Source organism: Scomber japonicus, chromosome 19 (assembly GCF_027409825.1).
Source record: "Scomber japonicus isolate fScoJap1 chromosome 19, fScoJap1.pri, whole genome shotgun sequence".
Lineage (NCBI taxonomy): Eukaryota > Metazoa > Chordata > Actinopteri > Scombriformes > Scombridae > Scomber > Scomber japonicus.
Window position 1 is genome coordinate 17679323 of NC_070596.1, and position 19659 is coordinate 17698981.

General features: G+C 39.5%; 1 protein-coding gene across 1 annotated transcript; it reads left to right on the plus strand.

Moving 5' to 3' along the window:
* Positions 1–8550: 8550 nt before the first annotated feature.
* pax8 (paired box 8) lies at positions 8551–17785 on the plus strand. The gene is made up of 11 exons (XM_053339766.1): positions 8551–8572; positions 11102–11267; positions 11424–11621; positions 11840–11916; positions 12136–12261; positions 12789–12964; positions 13166–13286; positions 13529–13774; positions 14409–14510; positions 15677–15766; positions 17715–17785. Exons 1-11 carry the CDS (start codon positions 8551–8553, stop codon positions 17783–17785), a joined length of 1395 nt encoding a protein of 464 aa, XP_053195741.1.
* Positions 17786–19659: the final 1874 nt, after the last annotated feature.

The following is a 19659-nucleotide window of genomic DNA, read 5'->3' on the forward strand; positions in this document are numbered from 1 at the left end:
TTTATTTATTTTTAAATTAAAGTTAAATTAATTTAGAAATCCACAGACTATTTGGAGGCTATAGTCAATAGGTTTGTGGGGAGGGTGGGGTTGCATTGGAGGATTGAAAACTCTCTAAAATCCCGCTAATCCTGATCATGTACAAGACCAACCTAAAAATAATGTGAACCTATCCTTTAGGGGGTTAGTTCAACCAAAATCATTGACATAAAGGAATATTTTTCCATTGACCCGGTGTCTAGCCATACAAATAGTTTTAATTTTATCTGCTGAATCTGTGAAACTTTTAGTCCAGAACAATGAGGGTGAATGAGGTCCTCTTTGTTCTTCTTATGGCATCATCTTTTCATTTGTCTCTCTTGAAATATTCAGTTCAGTCAATTATAAATCTAGAGTTATCTTCAAAGACACATAAGCATATTCACATTTTCCTCTTGTGTAAAGTGGCCTCAACATGTCTTGTTTTGAGTCTCTTTAGCAAGTTAATTGGAAACAAGACAAGAATCCAGAAGATGACACCAAGTGTTTTGTTTCCCTCGCTGACATTCACGGCGACTGCTAACAAAGTTTTGCTTTGATATTTTCTGCATTACAGCCACATACTGCTCTGTGGATAATGAGGCTCTTTTTACTATCCGTCTGATTAACTCCGCTGCCCACATCTCCACTTGTAAGAGGAGCACCTGAGTTCCCACGAGGACGCTCGACTCCACGCCCCTCAAAACATCACAGCCCTACTGCCAACTTTGTGATGCCTGTCTCCATGGAGACCACCTCTGACTGACAGGCATGAAGACAAGGTCCACCAGTCGCTCTGATCCTCAAAGTCTGCAATTACTAGTGTGTGTCGATGGGGGTGTGTGTGTGTGTGTGTGTGTCTGTTTGTGGCCTGCATCACCCACATTGAATGCATTGATGTAAATGGTTAAATTAATGACTGCACATTTTGGCAAATTCCTGTTACACTTTTAGGGGAAGTTGAATCCAAAATGAAGTGAGGAAGGGGGTCAATGACAGACCAAGAGGAGTGGACTCTGAGCAGGTAAAACCAGATGCTGATCAAATGACATTTATGCAAAATACCATCTGACCACCAGTCTGAATTGCATGTGGGCTAAACACAGCTAAACACTACTCGCAGGACAAGCCCCTCTGTTGCTAATGGCCATTACTGCCTGTATGCCATTGTACACCTCACAATAGCAATCACGCTGGGATTTTGTGTGGTGCTTGCTGGCAACAGTTATTAGCCTCCCAAAAAAAACTTAAGGGGGAGCAGTCAAGAGAAGAACAAGAAGATTTGGGGTTCCAAGGGAGGGTTGAGGGGGGTGGCGTCAGCAGGAGGGACGGGGGAAGACAGGGTGCAGGGTCAGAGGGCAACACCAAAGCGGAAATGGGAGGCACAGGGGGAACAATGGAGGGGGCTGGACTAAGACAGACAAAGCTGGAGGGAGGGTGGACAGTGCACAAAACACAGGAAGATGAGGAGAAAAAGATGAGGGGACCGAATGGAGGGGAGCCAAAACAGATGGTAAAGGCTGGTCGGAGAGGAGGAGGAGAAAGGAGGGGGGCACATGCATCATGACAGTAACAGCTAGGAAGACAGGCTCAACACATAAACATGAGTGGTTTCCATATGGTAACATATCTGCAACATTGTTTAGGAGAAGAAATAGCAACAGATACTTCCAACTGTTTGCAGCTTTCATGGGAAAATCACTTTTTTTTCCTATCTACCATGGACTCCTTGTTTTCTTAAAAGGGGGATATGTTGCATCCCAGACTTCATGGTGACATAGTGGAACACCTGAGCTGAGGACCTTCTGTGGGTCCCCAAAGACCCTTAACAAAATGTGACATTCCTTACTTAATAAATAAGTCTACAGACAGAAAAAAATACATTAAAAATGGGGATGTGGGTGAATAAATACGCTACACATAAATTAAACTATATTTAAAAAAAATTTAAATGTTTTTCCAAAAGTGACTGAATCATTTTAAGCAAGAGAAGGGCGGAAAATATATTGTGCCTTTCAGCACTCATTGCCCTAATGGGATCATCAATACTGAGGTGTTTCTCGCGCTATTATGACCTAATTATCTGACTCATCTCGACTGGCTGACCACAAAGAGACATGCGCTCCGTTAGATTTATAAAAGTTGTCATTAAGTGGGGCTTTTCCCCGGGAAGCATTTATCTTACAGGGATCGCGCATGCATGAGGAGAAGGAGGAGGGCGATGGATCACTGCGGGAGCGCGCACCGCGAAGTCACTCACACCTCCGCGTTTGTAGACGGAATGAGGGATGAAAGAGGATAAAACATACAAGGGAAAAATGTACTGATGTAATATTCCTGTCGAGTTTTCCAAAATGAGGCCACTTCATCTTCAATAGGTCTCATTGTAGCTAAGAGTTCTATTCCTCTAATCTGTGTCTCTTTGTGCCCTTTACGTTTAATAACTTCTTATACCTTCATATTTCGTAATGTACGTTTCTGCATATAATCCTAGTTTTTGGGCTTCCTATATGGTGTTGTAATTTTGATCTACATGTTGAAAGTTAAATAATGTTTTTTTTTGTCATATTCTAAAGATATCCCTGCTGGATTACAAACAGCCTATAGCGCTTCTTTTACAGCAACTATATGTGATAAAAACTAAAATTCAGATTTAAACGAAAAGAAAAACACCTTTCAAGACATCTGTAATGAAACCAGTGTATTTCTAGTTGGAAGCCTGACTTGTTTGTGCTAAATATGTTCTTTTAAAGCAGATTCAGTCTGAAAATACGCGCAAAACTACCTAGAGTGCAGTAATGCGTGTTGTCCTTATCTCTGCAGTCGGAAGTGTTTGGTCTGACCTCTTGTTGGCACCTGTCGCCGCAGGTTACGATGCTTTTTTTCTTGGTGACACAAAATCAGGAAAGAAGTAAATCCGGGCGGAGATACACCCGTCAACCAGACACACCCTGAGAGAAACACAAACATTACAACAGGCCTGTATCTTTGTGAATACTTGCATCTTGTCAGGTATAACATCTAAGAGGAAAAGCCGCATGTGAAATAAAAAAAACCTTTACGCAACAGAGAAGGTAGTCTATTTATTCCGTCACATAATGTCACAATTATAAAGGCATATTTATCTTAATTGTTTGGCACTTTTCAGCGTTATTACCCCGCGTAAAATATGCAACGAGGGCCTTAACTAACAACTGAGGGAAAATGATGAGGTGCGTTATTGAGGGAGTCAGCAACATGAAGAGGGCCGAGGAGTCCAGGAATATGTGTTCAAGACATGATTTAACCTGCGTGGTGAATCATTCATTTAAAATGACAAACGGTTCCATGTGGAAATAGGTCTGACATGTTATTGTTGGCTAGAGCTATGTAAATATAACCCTCATTTTTGCATTGAAATAGTAGAAAAATGCCAATTAATAATGAACAATGTAAACACCCTGTGCAAAATATATTTCTTCAAATTCTTTTATTGTTTTAAAAAAACGTATTTTCCGGATTTTAGCCCCAAGTTGCATCTTGCAGCATCGCCAAACATCTCATTTCATGTTTTTTTTTCCTACAGCTCAGACACATAACGTAGGCCTGAAAAATATACGACAAATAGCCTCATGAGTAAGTTCATATTTACAGAATTGCATGTATGTCGTTAAACTGTCAACTGTGTTTCAGTAAGGAGACATTAAGATCAGATTTTAATTTTTGAGATTTTTACGACATATTTTTTGTTTTCTATTTACCACAGAATACCAATCCTTTTAGAAAACATGTAGGCCTATATTTATGTGTGTAAGCCTTCTATTAGTATGACTTCTGAAGTTTAAACTGTTGATAATCTACATCATGATCAACACTTAATTCACTATTGCAGTCAGTAGCAAATTGGTGGTGTTAAGATCAAGATATGTGTGACGTAATTAACAATAATTATACAGCTATATCTTAATTAGCCTCAGTAATATCTGACAACCTATGAAAACAGTTTTTGTTGGATGATGAAGCTTGATCTTACTTACAGTTACAGTTTTTCATCACTACAGTGGAATATTGTCTGAATATTATAGGCCGGATTTTGGGCGTGTATGAACTCTGCCCCTCGGCATGTGGACCCGTATAATTAAGCGCTATTTTAATTCTCAGTATCATCGTGATAGATACCAATCTGTGAGTTTTAATCCCTTGTTAAACTCTCTATAACCTCTTTCTTTTCTGCCACTTCTTCTCCCTGCGGGCACTTGTCATCTTCTGTGCGCTCTGGTCTCTTCAGAGAGGAGCTGCTCTGTTTCCATCTGATGTTGTGATTCCCTTTAGTCTCTTTACAGTTGTATTTATTTAAAAACAGGCGCTCCCCAATTGTCCTGCAGCGGCATTGATGTATAGCTTCTTTTAAAAGACGAGGAGTGGAGGACTTCAATCACAAACTGACCAGATAAGAACTGCAGTGTGGCTCGTTTTAAATCATGCACTCTTTTTTTGCGCTTGTTGTTGTAAATCCTGTAAAGACACTGCAAATATTCATAAAGGCGATTTATTTATAACCGGACTCGTTTTTTTTACTCATTAGAAATAAAACAATTCATCCAAAAGTCCATATGGCTGGAAGAATAAAAACTTTCTTTTACATCAGACAGACGACACGGTGCCATGAATGGCTGACATTAGAGGTGTCGTGTTTGTTTAACAGGCTTGTGAGAACAACATTAACAGCGTTTTAACTCAGGGGGATCCTGACACCCTGGTGTGACATCAGGCGCTTACAGGGCCTGAATCAACTCTATATTGACCATGTACGCACTTCCCAGAAGCCACAGGTCCATTTGATTCATGCAAGATTGTTACATAGCCTAGTCCAGACACCATTTTCAATATATTCACTTTATTCAGAAGAAGTATCAAACTGAGCAAACTGGAAGTGAATCTATTGATGAAGGATGTTGAAAGAAAGAAAAGACAACTGTTTTTTTAACTCATTTTATTTCCCCATTGTTGCTTCGTGCATTCTCCAAACGAGTCTATTTTTATTTAATTTTAACTTTTTTATCTGCCAAAAGGAGGTAGAAAGTATCTTCGTCTGTCTGTTCTTTAATCTCATTGAAGTTGAGCCATTAAATAGCCCAGCCAGAAGTGATCCATTCAATTTCATACTGAGAAAAGAAACAAATGAAGGGCTTTATTGTTGCTGCGGTGCCATGAAATTCGATCTGAATAGAAAATAATTAAGATCAAACTTATTGAGCAAAAGGCATTTGAATATTACTAAGAATATATGTAGCTGCACTTTTTACAGGACAGATATGAGGGACGACACATGAGACATGAAGTATGAAATACCTTTAGAAATGGAAAGGCTAATTTACTGTCAGCCCCAACTTGGCCAAGTTTGCGTCATTTTGCGCAAAATTGTCGCTATTTTTCCATACAAAGTTTGGAAACTTGGGCCACAATTTGCAGTCTTTTCCCTCAGCCAGGTGTAGTCTACCTGTCAGAGAGAAACTGTGACGGATCGCAGCAAATCAAGCACTAAATTGTGTGTGAAAGTGGCGCTCGGACGGTCGGAAACGGCGTCACACGGCCGTACAGAGTGCGGCGCTGTGAATGGAAACAAGCCGTCTCCTTGACAAGTGTTTCCGTACAGTCGCTCAGTGGGTGTAATGCCATCAAAACACAGGGTCAGTCATCAGGACTTTTTTCCCCCTTTCTTTTTCCATAAAGCCACTCCTCCTCCTCTTGCTTCCTTCTCTCCTCCTCGGCCAATGGCTGCAGCGCGCCGTCCTGTGCGCAGCCCCGGTTGGATAAAACCTGGCTGAGTATCGGCAGCGCGCACACTACACAACACAACAGCAGCCCAGCCTCCCGTAATACAGCCCGGACACACACCGTATTACACCACCGGAGTCCCATCATTTGGATAATATCAGTATATCTGCTGGGGATTCTTTTTATTTTGAGCTTCAGCGTGGAAAGGTAAGAAAACGGTTTATTTCATCCTTTTGAAAACGCGGTTTGTAAACTGTGTTGTGCGACGGCTGAATGGCTAAATGGTGAGCAATTAATCCGCAATCCTGACAACACAGTGAGCTGTTGAACTCAATTTAAATAATCTTAAAACACTCTCTACAGCATCCACTATATGGTGTTGGGTTTTTTTTTTTTAGGCTAATTGTAATTCTGCTTTGATGAAACACAGAAAATCAGGTCACATTCATGAGAATAATTCATTGTAATTAGGTGTAGGTTAAAAATGTGATCCTGGTCAAGCGAGGGGAAAGTTTCGGGCAGAAGAAAAAAACATCAATATTCAGTTTAAAGGCGACGATCCTTCCTGGAGGAGCTGAACACTAAAATAAATAGTGTGCTGGATTCAGGAGTGAATCGGAGGTTTTAGATCAATTAAAAAATAAAAAAGCCCTATGTGCAGCATTCATTTTCAAATGTGGTCCTCAAAATAAGTGTGCTCGGTCCCAGTAAGAGTTTATGATGTGTAGCAATATTTACTCTAATCTGTAGTTAAACTGTAAAATAACTGTGAAAAGACTAATATAGGAAAAATAACCCAAAAAAAAAAAAAAAAGGTTGTAATCTTTAATCTCGACTGTCGCCAACATAATCTATATTATGGAGTCACAATAAAAAATTGACATTAAAACTAAATGATTCATATTTAGAAGAGAAAAAGCATCAACTACTTAAGCAGACTATTTTAAAAAAAGACTGAAAATAAGAGAATCAGAAAGTAAAATATCTGCCAAGTCCTGCAGGAATTGACTTAGTTGTAGTTTATCCATTTCATTTTAGACTAAACTGTCAATTATTAATAATCAATCATTATAATAATATTTATTTATAATAGTACTTACATTACACCTCAGCAGCACACACAATCATAAACACCATCATCAAAACCCAGACAGTTATATTTAAAGATATTTTTTCAAAGCAAGAAGTTGTTTTCTATGTTTTGTTACTATCTTGTTTATTTATTAATATTAAAGGAATCCCTGTCATGTTTGCATTATTGATTAATCGGTACATAAACATTGAAGTTAATTAAATCTATAGCTATGTTGAGGATTAATTTCACCTCATATTTATCAGAATATATTTGTGTGTGTATATTCAGCCAAGACTTGAAATTAAATGTAATTATATTTTTCAAAAATACTTTTCAATTAAGATAAATGTTCTTCTTCCAATTAAGTAAATCTACACACAAACATGATAGGCAGAAGTTAATTAAACCTGGCCATGCAGAGTAAGCTGATAGTAACCATGTGTTAAATGTTCTTAGCAACAAACTAAAATAAGTCTGGATCATACCAAACACTGTACCTACTGTCATAATTACAACTGTGTGATAATCGGCTAATTATTTGGTTCAATTCAAAGCAGCACACAGCAGGACTTCAGTTACATGACAGTGACCTTGTCAAGGTTTCTCTGTTCATTTCTGCTTTTTATGTCTAAAATCATAGCTGCAACTGTTGCCGCTGATGTAAACTCCCAGTCTTCCTGCCTGTGTGTTCTGCATTCATGATACACAGATAGTTTCACTGTGTCTTTTAAATTCAAACATCAAACATAATGTTTCAATGTACAGCAGCTTTTCTGTTTTAACAGAAGGTCGTGTAGCAGAGTGGAGAGGTGTGCAGCAGCTGAGCAGATGGAGCCTGTAAACAAGGCTTAAATATGGGCAATAACACCTGCCAGCGAGCACATTCACAACACATCCAGTATCTACTAGTTAAGAGTTAAGACACCAGTCGTTTGTCTCACTGTCCGTCTTAATGCCAACACTATTATTTTTATTTTTTTAGTGTCAAATCTGAGGTGGAGCACTCTGATGAGAAAAGTCCTTCAACTCATATTCACTTGATATTTCTTGTGATATTTAATATTAACATTTCACTTAAACCAAAACTGCTTTACATTATAGTGCATTTATTGCTCTTTAATTTTGCTGATAAGAAGCCAAAGTCAAATTCAGTGTAATAATTGTGAGGCGATAAATGAATCATAATGATAAAGGGTCATTTTATGTATAACAGGAGCTGCTATGTAACAGTTTTTCATCAGTTACTGTCAGAGAAAGTACTAATAGATTCCTAATGTTTTTACACACATAGCTTTAGATCCATGGACTTATTTTATCCACTTGTAAAGTTAAATGATGGAGCGCTCTTCCAACTCTTGATATTCAGACAGAAAGAAAGACTTTCAGTGATTTGAAGACAACAAACCCTGTCAGACACACAGTATCTTAGCCGTGCCACCTCTGCATTGCATTTCCTCATCATGGTGACAAACAAGAGTGCCACCATGAACAGCAGCCAGAGCATTTGTTCTGTAGGAGCTCAGAGCCATCACATGTGACAAACTCCCCTGTACTCCTGCAGCGTGTGATCAGCGGGGCGCTCAGGAGGAGCACACTCATGCCACACAGGGCAGGACAGGGAGTAAAAACACTTTAACTGGGACTGCGAGGAGGAGACCGTCACGTTCAGCTGGTGGACCCCGCATCAAAAACTCAGGGATATGTCCCATAACACCGGGAGAGGTAAATAAACAACACAAGCCCAACTTCTTTTCTTTTATCACTGACTGAAGAGTTATTGGACAATTTATTGCTGACAGGATGAGAGACAAGTCTTGATTAAGACAGATGTTGTGTTTTTTTGCCATGAGAGGTGATCTATCCTCGGATTAATAACTCATTAACTTTTATGTCCCTTTATGTAGCTTACATTTAGGAAAGGTCATTTATTTAATCTGTGTGATATTCCTGATATATTGTGCATTACTTTTATACAAAATTTGGCCTGACATCTTTGATATCTGTGCAAACTTTAGGATGTGTCCTGTCAAATTTAGCCAAATATTAGCTGTGAAACATTGAAACACATTGTGGCATGCAGGGAGGCATCTTGTCTGTTCATTGTAATTCTCCCAGGGGCGATTTGTGTGTGTTTTTTCCCCCCTCTGGTTGTTGTGTAGGAAGGATATTGAGGAAGTTAAATGGATGGCACTTAAGGCTGTCAGATATAAATTTGGAGCAATCCTCCCCTGGTCAGTGTCTCTTCAGCTGCAATCATGGACCAGCAGGAGGTTGAGAGCTTGTTTATGTCTCAGATAGTTAGAAATCATCTACCTATCTATCTATCTATCTATCTATCCATAAGGCTTTTTTTTTATTTTCGGTAATGAATGCGTGCTTTGTTTTGGCGTGCGCGCGATGTCTGTGCGCGTGCGTGTCACCCCCCCTCCTACCAACCCACCCACCCTGGGGCTGCTCTGCTTTAATATCCTGCAGGTTGATGAAGCTTGGCGGGGAGATTTTTTTCCACACTCGGCTGGCAGCGTTAATAGAGGCTCCCCTCCCTCAGCCTCAGTCCGCTGTTTGATGTGGAAATGAAAGCTGGAGAGAGAAAGAGAGAGAGGGAGAAAGAAGCAGAGAGAAAAGAGAAAGAAATGACTCAATGGGTTAAAATTAAAAGCAATGGTGTTCTTGCAGAGTCACCACCGTGCAGTCTGTAGGCCGCTGCGGGTTTTATACACTGTTGTTTTTGCAGCAACGAGCAAAAATCATCCATCCTTTTTTTTTTTTTTTTTTTTACAACTATAATATATTTATGAAAATCAAATATAATGAAATATAGAGACGGTGTCTGTTTTTTTCATAGTTACAGCGGTTATTCACTGATCTCAGTATTTCCAACAGGAGGTGTAATTAACAATATCAAAGTTTTAAAAACTAAAAAATACATTTAAAACTGAATTAATAATAATGACATTATGCATTATATTGAAAGAATATCAATTGCATTAACATCTTACATTGTAACAAAAAAAACGTACATTTTTACATAAAGAACAATAAGTCATGAATCATAACTTTTCTCACAGTCCTGAGGAAATATGAATTATTATATATATACATAGTTATTTATGAGAAATGATTCAAATGTATTTTTGACTGTGTGTTCAAATACATATAATCAGTATTTAGACTGTTTTCTAAGAGCCTTTTGCTTGTTTCCTATAATTATCTCTGGGTATAGAATAACATCATGTCACTTTGAAACTCCTGAAAAAGTAAACATAGTTTCATTAATAAAAGAGTCTAATAATCTCTAATATTAGACTCATTAATAAAAATACAAACTTTGTTTTAGAAGTGATTGCGAGTGTAAAGTTGCAGGTAGAACATGATGATTTTCCTGTAAGTAATTAAGCAATCATCATTCACTAATTTACCATTTAAAACATGGACTTTATTGTTGTAGGTAAAGTTAAATACAGGCTAAATATCACTATTTAAGTGTGATTTAAGGTCCAATAAATGCTGATTGTTTTATCTATATAATCATTGTTCATACAATAAACACTGAACAGTTTAGACCCAAATTTAAAGAGTAAAAAGAAGTCTTAGCTACACCCAAATTTATTGGCCAGTTCCACTTTTATCTCTCCATTTTAAATAAATGTCCATAAATCTTCTCTGAAATGTTCATGTAATCTTCTCCATTACTCACAGGCCTTATTTTGTCCACTGCAGTTTCTTTTCATGTGTACTCCACTTTTTTAATGTAAAACTTCATTACGCACCTGACAATGCCGACTGTTGCTAATGTTTTACAGGACACATTACGTCTGTGAAAGAATGAATGGAAATGTTGCACAGATTACGTAATGCCAGGAAAATTCAAACATTTCCTTTACAGTATATACTTTAGATATTTGACTGTATGCCACATAAAACGTCTAAAATGCCTGAAGCTTTAACATGTTGCTTTTTTTGACAGCCACTTTCTATACTTGTGTGAATGCTAATACATTTGAGAGTGTATTTTATCCACTGTAAACAAATTTTTTGACATTACTGGGGGCAGCTGTGAATAAAATCAGTGTCCCCAGTTTGGTTCTTGTCTTTATCCTGGTTAGTTTAGTATAAATCAACACAAAAATAGAAGTGAGCATGTAAGTGTGTCTAGTTGTATATGAGTTTGATCATTGTTTTGACGTTGACGTTAGCTGATGCCTCCTGTTCTTTGACATTTATAAGTGTTCATCCCCCCTCCTCCCCCAGGTCATGGGGGTCTTAACCAACTAGGCGGAATGTTTGTTAATGGCCGTCCACTTCCGGAGGTGATCCGGCAACGCATTGTGGACATGGCCCACCAGGGCGTTCGGCCTTGTGACATCTCCCGGCAGCTCCGAGTGAGTCATGGCTGCGTCAGCAAGATACTGGGACGGTAAATACACCAAAAAACAAGCTACTGTTCATGTTGTCTGACCTGTAGAAGTGTGTCACTTTAATGTGTTGGTCAACTAAACCTAAAAAAGCCTTTTCTTAAAAGTCAAAGAGTCCTTCATTGACAGTTGTCCCCCCTCTTCCATTTTTTCCCTAGTTACTACGAGACAGGCAGCATCAAGCCTGGCGTGATCGGTGGCTCCAAGCCCAAGGTGGCCACCCCAAAGGTTGTGGACAAGATCGCAGAGTACAAAAGGCAGAATCCCACCATGTTCGCCTGGGAGATCAGGGACCGGCTGCTGGCGGAGGGAGTGTGTGACAGTGACACGGTGCCCAGCGTGAGCTCCATTAACAGGTGACAAACTGGATTATGAATGAAATCATGTTCGAGGTATAAATATAAATAGGCTCAGCAGTCACAGGGCTAAATTAAGCAGACAAAAGTAAACACTTGTGATATCCATGAGCCCCTCAGCATCTTCTCTCAATCCTGATATACTCTTTTTGAGTTTAAACACACTCAACGACATCTAAAGATACTTAAATGGTTCTTGTTCCTTCTCTTTGTTTCAGAATAATTCGAACAAAAGTCCAGCAGCCATTCAATCTGCCTCTGGATGGAAAAGGCCTGAGTCCAGGACAAACCTTGAGTAAGTCTTAACTCATATGCACAATAGAGGTTGTGTATTACCTTCCACATACACCAAGCATTACCATCTGATGGTGAAGGATTAAGGTTAAAGATGGAGCGTGCTCATTGTTCGGCTGGATTAAGCCTGTGACCTTGTGTTAACGGTACTGGTGAGATTTACAGTATCGTTTCCGCTCTCCCTCTCAAATCTGTCCTCCATTGTTTTTCTTTCTCTTAGTCCCCAGTTCGGCAGTCACCCCTCCAGAGTCTCCACAGTCAGACTCTTTGGGCTCCACCTACTCCATCAGCGGCTTGTTGGGTATCCCCCAACCCAGTACCGAGGGCAAGAGGAGCCACGATGACAGTAAGACTCTTTGACCCTTAGACCAAAACAGAGTACAAAGTCTGGCTGAACAGCACCTCTCTTATGTATCTTTTCATATTTGGCAACATCCTACAGGTTAATATGTAGTTTCTTGAGCAAGATATTGTATTTTGACATCCTGCCTGAAGTTAACTCTAAAATATGTATCTTAAAGTTGCCAAACACTTTAATCATGTTTAAAGGAATGAACAATTAAGTGTTTCATTAAGATTATCTTAAATTTAATTTACAATGCTCAATTCTAAAATAAAAAAAAACCTAAAAAAAACACCATTTCCTCTATATTGGCCCCTGAACTTAAAGTGATCCACAGTATGTTTGGATGTATGAGTGTCAAATATGTCATTTTAGAGCATTACCTAATGAAATACTTTTGAGGACAGAATCCTCATTTTCTATACTACCTGATGATTCAAATTGCTTTAATTGCCCCACTCCTCACCCCCCCACCACATACACACACACAGTCATTCCTCACTCTCCATCCTCCTCTGCCTCTCCCTCAGGTGACCAGGAGAGTTGTCGACACAGCGTGGACTCTCAGGGCAGCGGAGGCGTCCCGAGGAAACAGATGAGAGTGGATCATTTCTCCGCGGCCTCGCAACACCTGGACTGCGGGTTTGATCGTCACCACTACCCACCAGACTCTTTCAGCTCCGCCTCCGGTAGCAAGACAGAGCAGGTATGTTCAAATCTGCTTAGTGAGTTTTTACGAAGGATTTAATGCTTAGAATGAAAGCAAGAATTTTTGGATATTGTTTCCTTAGTCTTTCTTTCTTATTTTCTTTCCATTTCAGATGATTCTCTTTTACTTGCACGTGTGCTCCGTCTCACACATAAGCACTCTTTCCACCAATAGCTAATCCCTGTTCCTCATCCCCAGACTTTGTACCCACTGTCCCTCATCAATGGCAGCTTAGATGAGGCCAAGACCAGCCTCTCAACATCCAGCTCTGCCATTGGACGGAATCTGACAGCACACCAGAGTTACACCATGGTGACTGGTAAGACTCTTAATGTTATGATACCCTTTGACCTCAGTCAAGCACAAAGTTGAATCCCTCAACATGCTGACTCGTAAATATCCTTCAGACTGTTGCACAAGTGTCCTGAAGCCACTCAATCTTAGTTGTTTTGCTTCTTTTGAGTTTTTTTGTTGCATTTTACTTCCACTCACATTCACCAGTTGTTTTCATGTTCTCACCCACCCGCCTGCCCACCTGCACACTGGCTGTAAACACCTCAGAGCCCCTACAGTCCCTGCCGCTCTGTCTAAAACAGGAAATGTCCCCAGAAGTGACCAGCACGAGCCCCTCCCCAAATATGGCGGCTGCATCCAACCTGGCATTTGTTGAGCTGCAGGCGCTGCAGAAACCCATGCCTGTCAGCAACAGCTGCAGCAGCAGCTCCAACCATTTCCCCAATGCCTTCAACTCATTCTCCCATCATGCACCAGTGTACGGGCAGTTCAGCAGTCAGTCTATCATCTCAGGTAATGCAGGTATCCATCTCATTCATGTTCACACTCATTAAACACAAATGAAGTTGTGTGCATTTCTGTTTGCAACTCCTTCATTATCAAGTAATCTGATCTGTTATTCTATCAATGTATTGATGAATCATCTGGTCAGGTAATAATCAGAAAACGGTGAAATTTGACTAATTTGGTTATCTTGTTTTGTCCGAGTAAATTTCCAAGATATTCAAATATTTAATTTACTATCAAAGAGTGCAAAAAAACCCAGCAAATACTCACATCAAAGCTGGAACAGGTGGAATTTTTGGCGTTTTAAGACATTTTAATAACCCTTTTTTGTGTCATTTAATAAAATGTATATCCTAAAATCTCACATTCCGGCTTAAATGTGAACATTTTCTGTTTCCTTTAGTCTTAGGTTGCAGCAACTGAATATCTTTGAGTTGTGGACTGCTGGTCGTAGCAAAAGAAAACATTTGAAACATTCCCAAAGCCTGTCAGATGCCCAAGATTGTTATCTTGGGCATTTTATAGACCAAATAACAAATAAATATTTCAAAAGTTGCAGTCCTTGCTGTAACAAATGCAGAATAGTAATTTGAACCTCCATCTTGTTGTTAAACGTGTGTGTCTTTGTGTGTGTTTTCAGGGCGTGACATGGTGAGCTCCACCCTGCCGGGTTACCCACCTCACATCCCCTCCCCTGCCCAGACAGGATACACCTCCTCTGCCATCACTGGCATGGTAGCAGGTAACTTTTTTTGGTTTGTTTTCTTCCACATTTGACCCACAATGGAGAATTAGGTATAAACAAAAATTTATAGAAAGGGAAGAGGATATGGCAAAGAGAAGGAATGAAGAGAAACAGAGGCAGGAATGGAGGCTTGTAGATAAACAGGGAGACAGGCGGAGTTAATGAGTAGCCTTGCCAGGGTGGTGAACTGTGTGCGCGTGCATGTGTGTGTGTGTGTGTGTGTGTGTGTGTGTGTGTGTGTGTGTGTGCGCGAACGGGTGCACATGGGCCCAGGGGGTACAAGGAACAAGCTGGGGGTTCCGCCCTGCTGCCCACACCCCCCACTCAGACACCTCTGACCACACATCGCCATGGGAACCAGGGGGCCCAGGAGGGAGATGCAGGGGTGGCAGAGGGGGTGTAAGTCTGGATATGAACATAGGGGAGGAGGTCTTTGTAGTGCGTGCGTGTGCATGTGTGGGCGTGCACATGAAACTACATCAGGATGCCTGCATACAGTCAGTGTGTGTGTGTGTGTGTCTATGCGTGTGTGTGTGATGTGCCTTTTTTTATTTGAAGTCTGCCCTCCGAAGCGCGAAATGAGAGGGTCTGATTTATTATTTTTCTGGTGGGCTCGCTGTGAGGAAGCGTTGATACACAATTACTGAGTGAAAGGGGGGGCTAGGACAGGAGGAGGGAGGTGGGGAGCACGGGGTTTCATTCCAGCCAACATAATTACCAATTAGATATTGGAATGTTAAAAAAAAAGAGAGAGAGAGAAGAGAAGAAAGAGGAGTGCCAGAGAGGCTGAAGCAGGAAGTGTAGGACGGAGAGAGAAGGAGGAGGAGGGCATTTCAGAGGGCAGCGGCTGAACAACGCGAGGGGCCGAGAGCTGGAGAGAGAGAGGGCGTAGAGGGCTAGCTGCATGCATGCATCACTGGGCTGAGGGATTTTACCCTCAGCCATCCACCTGCACCACAGATTAATGGTTTACAGGCTGCACTAACTGTTGGTGAATTATGAGCTAAGGCTGAGCAGATGCTGGCACGCAGACAAACAACACAGCTCTCAGCGATGTCTCAGCTTTGCCTTTTAATAACCAACACAACCGTCTCTATGGTGTTGATGTGTGTTTTCTGGGTGTGAGCGTTAGATGTGATTTTTTTTTTTTTCCTGTTTTGCAGCAGGCGCAGACTACACGGGTCAGTCCTACAGCCACTCGCCATACACCACCTACAGTGAAGCCTGGAGGTTCACCAACTCCAGTATACTGGGTGAGTAAAGGCCACACTGCTGACAACCTCATCAGCTGATCATGAGCACCCCCACCTTTGAATGTTTTTACTTTTGTTTTACAGATGAATGAATGTGATCTCAAGTGTTTTTCAGGAGTATCAGTTTAAAAACTCATAAAGATCCCCTGAGAATTTATAAATCACTGACCTCATGATTCACAAACATTTCCGTCATGACCAGAATTTAAATGAATGGCTGCAGGAAATGAGAAACTTACAGTCACATGTCATATAATACCATTTTCATCCCCTGTAGTGAACTATGAGTCACATTACTAACTAGGATCTACTGTGTGCTCTGTGCTCCACATTTACTTTAATATTGTATGTATTTGTATTAGTAAGTAATCCTTTTATTATTGTTAATAATTCATAAACCATTTATAAGAATACGTTTTGGATGGCCAGCTCCACCATCACACTTACTTTATATTTTCAGCCCTTGAGTGTATCAGGAAGACCCTCCAATGTCTCTGGAATTCACTTTGGAAAAAGCCATCTTGTCCACAGTTATAAATGTGGTTTAGATGTCATAGATAATGTCTATGGTTTAGAGTTTTTCAGTTCCTAATAAACCATCAGAATCATTTCCAAAACAAATTATTAATAAGGTATTATTCTAGTCTGCAGTTAAATATAAACAAGATGTTTTTAAGCCCTTTTTAAAAAGTTATTTGGTCAAACAGTCTTTTGAAGGATTATCCTGATGTACCAAAGTGCTAAAAAGACAAGGAAAGTCTGATACTTCTATATAGTCTTTTAAGTTATATATAAAGCATTAGTAAATTATTTATGAACTGAATTAACTCTTACAAATTGTTCAGATCAAATTTGACCCATTCTTACATTTTTAGAACATCATTATTTTAACCAGAATTTTTATGACTTTTCCTAAAGTGACCAAGAATATTTAAAATGAAAATATTTCCTTTATTTTTGTGCATCTTTTACCTAGAATGCGCTTCAGGTTAAAATTGACCAATATGTATTAAAAAAAGCTTCACAAATCAGCATTTAAAAATGTTTGTGTATACTTTACATTCAATAACATTTATTGAAATCAAGATGGTTCTTATGCTCGCTTGTTTTAGGAAACCACAATATAGTGTCATTGTAATTTTTCTCTATACACCAACAGTGTAAAGCCTAAAAAGTACACTCACTCTGCTCTCTGAAAGCTTAATTGAAGATTCATCTCCCATTTATTAACAACTGATGAGGTATTTATAAATGAAAAATACATTTGTGGTTCAGAAAGTTGGTATAGAAACCAATTATAAGGAGATACTATGACGAGTCTAAGCAGTATGTAAATGTTAATGCTTAGAAATCCCTTATAAAGGGTGGTTTTTTCAAAAAGATAGTGAATTAACAATAGTTTTCCATTGTCTTGTACACATATACATTCATCAATTTAAGTTCCAAGAAGCTGCAGCTGAAAACATAAATAATTTCTTTCCATCTCTGTCTTTAAACCCAGAGAGCAGATATACTGTGAGCTGAGATCAAGTTGAAATGTTGAAATTAAAACCCAGGATCCAAACTCATCCACACGAAAATGCAAGGACCGGATTTATCATCTTGTTTTTGACGCTATATATAATGTTTAGACTGGTGTTTGTGTATCAGTTTAGAAGCTTAGAAGAAGTACTGATGCATGTCAGCTAAGATTTAGGGAATTTCTTCTCCACTGGTTATAAAAGGAAAGTCCTGCATTTCTCTTATTCTTTTGATTATTCCTTAAGAGTGATGAGAAGGGTTAAGACTCAATCTACTCGCAGGACAAACAGTCCAAGCTTGTCTGACTTTCAGCTCAACCATCTGCTGCCCAGCGCTGCAGATAAAGATGGATAAAGAAAGTCTGATCCAGGCACCAACATCACCTCCTTCCACCTCTGAAGGCCTCCATCTGTGTCTCCCCCCACAGGTTCACCCTATTATTACAGCTCAGCCTCCCGCACCGCTCCACCGTCTGCTGCAGCCTACGACCACCTCTAGTCCCTGCTGCCCTGCTGAGTGGACAGTCTCTGCTCTGGTGGACCTGATTTAGCCCCGGACCAAGACAGGAACCAGACAAGCTTGAGAACTTTACATCAGCTGGCAAACATCTCCTCACGGACCAAGGCATGAAAGTCAAAACTGGAAGTGAACTTGAGGCACATTTTTTTTACACCCTCTCATGGTCTCACACCTGCTCATAAGTTATTTATTTGTCATTACTGATACCATCGCCCAGGGTAACTCTGACTCATGCACGTTTTAAACATTTCTAACCCTGAACTCCTCCTTTTTTTGGGCCTGTTTCACATGCCTGACGTCTCCTCACATGGTGCATATTTTCAGTATCGAGCTCTTTAACGCTGTTTTGGCCAAAGACTTTGTTTCTCGCAACCTGCAACTTGACACCACAGATCCAGTGAATGGGGGATATGCAACTTCTTTATACTGAACTATGCCTGCTTTTGTTTACAATGCTTTTTTATTATTGTGAATCCTGTCCTATCATCAAAAAATATTTCCTATTCTTGATCTGTGTTTGCTTGCAAATTCAATTTTATGACTTGTTTTCTCTCTAAATTCAGATTTTTAAAGAGCTTTCCTGTAGTGAACCATAAAAGGGTGACACGTTAAATCACAATTACATCAAAATGACCACATATGCCCCTCAAAGACAATTAATGAATCTGTCTAGCAATATGTACATATTGTAAATGATGAATTACTTACAGGGAAGTGATGCAATTTTACTCAGAGAATGACCGGTGGGGGTGGGGGTGGGAGGCACGGTGATTTGGCTACTAAAACCAACAAGGCTTGAAATACATTTGTTTTGCTTCAAATACATTTAGTTTGTTGTCATGCTGATGTTCTGATGTTTGGTAAGAACTGTGACTATTTTTTCTTATATTGTTATTAATATTATTGCAGATGTAAATAATGAATTTCTAAAGAATTATTTTAATTAAAGCATGACAAATGTATAATTGGTTGGGTTTTTTGTTTTTGTTTTTTTGCTGGTGTGTTTTTTTTAAGGATGACTGATTTTAAAAGGTATAAATAAATCATTGAATCACTAAATAATTACAGTAAAGGTGCATAGACCATAATACTGATATTTTGTTTGATATGTGTTTAAAAAGACTAGAGTAAAACTGATCATCATTATTATTATTATCATTATTATTGCCAGTATTATTACCATTATCATTAGTATTAGTATTAGTATTCGTGGTAGTTATGGCCTAGTAGTCAGCTGCTGCATAACCTGAAATGTTGCATATTTTTTGCAACTCAGCAATTTAAAAGGACGAAAGCAATGATCCTGAAAACACGCGCATCTGTTTAATTTCTTTTTTTATTTTCTGCATCATGTAGTTTTATTTGCAATTATTTCGTCCCTCTTTGCGGCCTCATTATTGCAGCGCGTTAACGAGGCCACGGTTCGCCGGTGCCGCGGCCCACCTGGTGCCATTGCTCGCGGGACGCCGCGAGGATTGATGGGGAAGCGGGAAGCGCGCGCTCGCCCGTGAGCGAGACTTACACCACCTAAAACTGGGTGTCATGGTGGCGCCGAGAGAGACTGAGTTTATACTCTGTAGCAACATATTTGAACTCATGTAAGTAATACAGTAACGATACAGTGTAAGCTGTTATCACCTGTGTTAGAGTTAGCAGTTCAAATGAAGAAAATGACAAAAAAATGACAAAACCCCAAATTCAAACTGTTTTATTCGTTACACCTGCTAAAAAAAGACCGTAAAACAAAATATGTAATATAGAGACTTGACTGTAAATTCGTTTATATATATATATACAATATGGTTTTGTATGACTATAATGTGAAAAGAGTATAATACAATTTAACCAAAAAC